Raw genomic sequence first — 5,000 nt, forward strand, 5'->3', positions numbered from 1 at the left:
AGACATCCACTCCCTGGCAACTGCTCCCTCTCTCTCTCTCTCCCTCTCCCTCTCTCTCTCTCTCCCTCCCTCCCTCTCTCTCTCTGTCTCCCTCCCTCTCTGTTACTCTCCTTTATCCTTCTATCTCTCTATCCGTGACCTCCTTTCACTGCCTCCGTCCTGCATTCAGGATGATGATCTGTATCTCTCTTTGTCCACCTCTCTCTCTCACTCCCACACAGTGTAGGTGTGCTGGAGGAGGACGCTCGGCTTGTCTGGCTCAGGCTGGAACACGGTTGAATAAGGAACAGCGAAGATACAGTGCTATAATAATAATATAATGATACATCATTTCACGTCTCTCAATCTGGTCAAACATAAAAACACACGCACGCACACACACACACACACACACACACACACACACACTAATAAAGGCTTTACTATCTGCGCATGCACGTGGGATAGAGCAGTGTTCTAGTCAAGTCACGATATCTCGAGCCCAAGTCCGAGTCACCAAAGAAGAGCTCAGTCGAGTCAGAGTCGAGTCCCCGTTACCTGAGTCCCAGTCCAGAGATACTGAACATGAGGTTGAATCTGCATTTAGGTGGAACACACACACACACCCTTGCACGAAATTGAATAATGCCACGGTATTAATATAGCTATCAATATCTTATGGCAAATTATTAGGGCCTATTACTAAAAACTAACCACAAAAAAAACAGTCTTTATCAATTAAAAAGTCAGAGTCCTCGTCTCCAACTTTCGAGTCCAAATGCATGAATGCTGGCGTCCAAAGTCCAAATCCGAGTCCACTGGGATAGAGTAGGAGCTGACTGAACGCTTGACAACTCCAAATACAGACTCGGCTCCGGTGTGTAAAAGCAATGTGCAACTGAATCATTACAGCTTTCAAGATGAAAGGTGAAATTCACTTTTAGCGGTTGGACAATGTAGGTCCCTTGCATTCAGTCAACAATCAATAAAGGTGCAAAGAAACATTTCTAAATGTAATGAATGAACCAGTAAACATAGAGTAAATCCAGGAAGTGGAGTGAAAGTGTGGCTGTGGAACAGGGAATTCTACACTGTGAGTGTGAACTGGGCCTTTAACCCATTGATGCCTGATGCAGCATTTGTGTGTATATCCCTCATTTGTGTGTGTATCCCTTTAAGACCGCGAACCGCGGGACGCGGTTCGCGGTCTTAAAGGGATACACACACAAATGCTGCATCAGGCATCAATGGGTTAAAAAGTGAAACGTTCGTATCAGGTGTGAAGTGGAGCACAGAGTCATTGCAGGTAATTACATGTGTCAGTGTCACTGGTTCACTTCCCTCATCTGTGCTCCTGTTTCCTTTCTAGGTCACACGATAGCGAGAGAGAGAGAGAGAGAGAGAGAGAGAGAGTCACTGAGCCCAGGTGAAAGCGGAAACTCTGAAGAGATACTGGAGACGCCACGTGCAAAAAAGGATGGACGACTCACTTATATTTACCATGCGATGAGGAACATATCAACGAACGCAACAGCTGTCAGGCTATCCATCAACACGACAACGGGATCAAATGTACTCATTAATAAACTACGTATATATCGGGGGTGGATGGAGCCGAACATATGGCGCGCCGCTGCTGCTGCTGCTGCTGCTCGTTGAGACCAATGGACTACAATTGCGGATACCCAGGGTACATCTGGACAGACAAAAAAAAAGCCTACAGTCATGGACTCCCTAAAGACCCGCGATAATGGACAAAATGTGGGTTGATCGAAATGGTCAATTTCAAAACGCTGAGTATTTCAAAAAAGCATAACGTGGATGCGTGTGAGTCTGTGAGATGCGAGCGGACAGCTGTTTTAGATTGCTACTATGGACACAGTCCAGACCTGTTATCAATATGTAGAGCTTGTTGCTATACTGGGAGATGACTTTCTATTTATGATGTGGGAATAACGAAAGCAAAAGCGAGATAGCAGCTCATAACTAGCGAATAGCAAATTAGCGCCAAATTGCTCTTGTGGGGTCAAGTCGCTCTCGTGAAGAGACCGTTTTCCAAGAGTCATTTTGCAGTTCCAATTAGGATCATAACAACGTATTAAAGATTCATGTAAGATATTTGCACTAGTTGAAACCGTTTTGGGAATGTTTTTTGTTTTTCTAGATTATGTCCCATCTCTCTTGCCGTGGATGTCACATGAAATCGAGGGCGGGCGGGAATGTTTTGTACGATGTCCGCCTCTCGACATAGATACTGTATCACGCCCCCTTTATTCCTTAGTAGTCATTGGTTATTAAAAACGGACTCGGACGATCGAGCCTATTACCTCCATATAGCTTGGTACAGTATGTGACCATGGAGCTAGCAAAGTGTGATTCTTCTGTCTCATTTTTGCCCCCCGAAAGAACGTTTCCAAGCTCAACCTCCGAAAGTTATATACTATCTTTGATCTATTATATTCTGTCTGTGACATCTCTTATGTTAACTGTTAAAAAGAAGGCCCATAAAAATGTTCAAACAAGCATTTAGAGTTGTCTTTATTCCCACTTTATTCAAGATTTGTTTGTCTTTTAATTCTCCGGTATTTTATTTTCCTCCTTCTCTCCGAGCCGTCATCATGTTCTTTCCTGCGGGTTCGTAATCTTTAAAAAACAACAACACTGTAAATACAAAACAATTGTATCTCTCTAACGACCTTAATTAGGAGATGTGTGTTTTTATACTGCCTATATTGATTGCCTCCAGAAACCGCCCCGACCACATCACCGCTTCGCCCGAGATATACAGAAATAATTGCCACAGATAATGGCGGTTCAACCTTTTGCAAAACATGTTTTTCCCCCACAGGGCTCGATCATTACCGCGGCTGAGTACAATAGCATAGTGCCCCCAAACAACCATCTCACATCTCTCAATTATCTCTGTCCGTTTCTCCCTCGCAGTCTCTTTCATTTCCCCAACACAACGTATCAAAATGATAGCACAGCTAAAAGACATTTCACACACTGTCCTACAGTACACACCATATCTCTATTCCTCAGCTGTTTGTACTGCTCAGATCCTCATTATGCACCCCCCCAATTTGTTTCATTCTATTCTCCCTCTCTCTCTCTCTCTCTCTCTCTCTCTCTCTCCCTCCATCCCTCTCTCTCTCTCTCTCTCCCTCCATCCCTCTCTCTCTCTCTCTCTCCCTCCATCCCTCTCTCTCTCTCTCTCCCTCCATCCCTCTCTCTCTCCCTCCATCCCTCTCTCTCTCTCTCTCCCTCCATCCCTCTCTCTCTCTCCCTCCATCCCTCTCTCTCTCTCCCTCTCTCTCTCTCTCTCCCTCTCTCTCTCTCTATCTCTCTCTCTCCCTCTCTCTCTCTCTCTCCCTCTCTCTCTCTCTGTCTCTCTCTCCCTCCCTCTCTCTCTCTCCCTCTCTCTCTCTCTCTCTCTCTCCCATCTCTCCCTCTCTCTCTCTCTCCCTCATCATCCCCACTGCAAGTCTTTCTCAAACTGTCTCTGTCTGCCTCTCTGATATGTGTTGGGTCAGTGTGCCCAGGGGCCAGGCCAAAGGGGGGCTACTCTTCTGCGGGTGTGAGAGTCCCATCTCCATCCCCCCCCACCCCCCCCTCCTTTAGACATGGTGCTTTGTGAGCTATGATAAATCTCTGGGAGGAGGAGCGCGGCGCGGAGCTGCTGCCTCTCCAGCTTCCAGTGCTGCTGCTGAGCTGAGCTCCGAGCCGGAGGGAGCCGGGGGACAGCAGCAGGGCTACAGTACCAGTGGCACAGGCAGCTCCATTCTCTCATTACTGAGAGGCCTGGATAGCACTGGGCTCCTCCCGGGACCGCTGACACGGAATATTTTTAGGCCTTACTGCAGTTAGGCCAGTCACACCACCACACTGGCCTCTTTCCTTGAGCTGTGTCTACAGCAACAATGGTCCACTTAGGAGCGGAGGGAGAGACGGTGACATGGCTGCATTCAGGGCACACGGCAGGCGGCAGCGCATGCAAGATGCAAAATACACGCATATTAATATTCATGCAGCCACACTTGGACCCACCCACCCATATACCACACTCACACACACACACACACACACACACTCACACACACCGATACGGGAAAAGTGACAGGCCTTAATTACAGCTAACAGAAGTGGAAGAGTCTCAGAGGACAGTGCAGCTGTGCAGCATCGAGCCAGATGAGGGCTCTGTTTCCTTTCCATCCCCAGTTTGCCTCGTCCCCTCCCTCCATCCCTCTCTCTCTCTCCCTCCTCTCTCTCTCTCCCTCCATCCCCCTCTCTCTCTCTCTCCCTCCTCTCTCTCGCTCTCTCTCTCTCTCTCTCTCTCTCTGTCTCTCTCTCCCCCAGAGGTTTGGCGTTGGGTAGATGAGCCCGGCGCCTCCTCCTCCGTCGTCCTACATGGCTCTCTGCAGCAGAATCAATATTTGAGGACAATTTGCGCTGCGCTGCTCCCTGGTGGCCGGGGTCTGACGCTGCAGCTCCTGCGCCAACCAACCCGCGCGCTCGGAGGAGAGAGAGAGAGAGAGAGAGAGAGACGAAGACCTGCTCGAGCAGAGACAGATTCACAGCTCGTCTCGGGTCACCAGCTATTTAACCGGGGAGGCTGCGACGAGCACCGTGTGTACAATTACAGCCGCCGTGCAGCGAGACAAGAGGTGCCCTCGTCCTCCTGGAGAAGGAAGGGGATTGAGCACCAGTGTTGGGCAAGTTACTTTGGGCGGCTGTAGCTCAGGAGGTATAGAGCGGGTCGTCACTAATCACTTTGGATGAAAGGGGTCGGTGGTTCGATTCCCGCCTCCTCCAGTCTGCATGTCGAAGTGTCCTTGGGCAAGATACTGAACCCTAAATTGCTCCTGATGGTGTGCCAGCACCCTGCGTGGCAGCATCGGTGTATGAATCGGTGAATGTACCTACTGATTGTAAAGCGCTTTGGATAAAAGCGCTATATAAATGCAGGCCATTTTACCATTTACTTTCGAAATGTAGTATACTACATATTACTAGTTACTTTC

At 48.5% G+C, this 5,000-nt stretch overlaps 1 protein-coding gene across 1 annotated transcript in view; it reads left to right on the forward strand.

The window, feature by feature from the left end:
• tafa4b (TAFA chemokine like family member 4b) overlaps nucleotides 1-1,360 on the forward strand; it is a gene marked incomplete at both ends in the record, with an annotated part of 32,730 nt that extends 31,370 nt beyond the window's left edge. The window contains one exon of the mRNA XM_083661020.1: nucleotides 1,349-1,360. Coding sequence (XP_083517146.1) covers nucleotides 1,349-1,360 — 12 coding nt within the window. The remainder of the gene's footprint in view (nucleotides 1-1,348) is intronic.
• Between the last annotated feature and the right edge of the window lie 3,640 nt (nucleotides 1,361-5,000).

This window comes from Poromitra crassiceps, assembly GCF_964638095.1.
Source record: "Poromitra crassiceps genome assembly, chromosome: 25".
NCBI lineage: Eukaryota > Metazoa > Chordata > Actinopteri > Beryciformes > Melamphaidae > Poromitra > Poromitra crassiceps.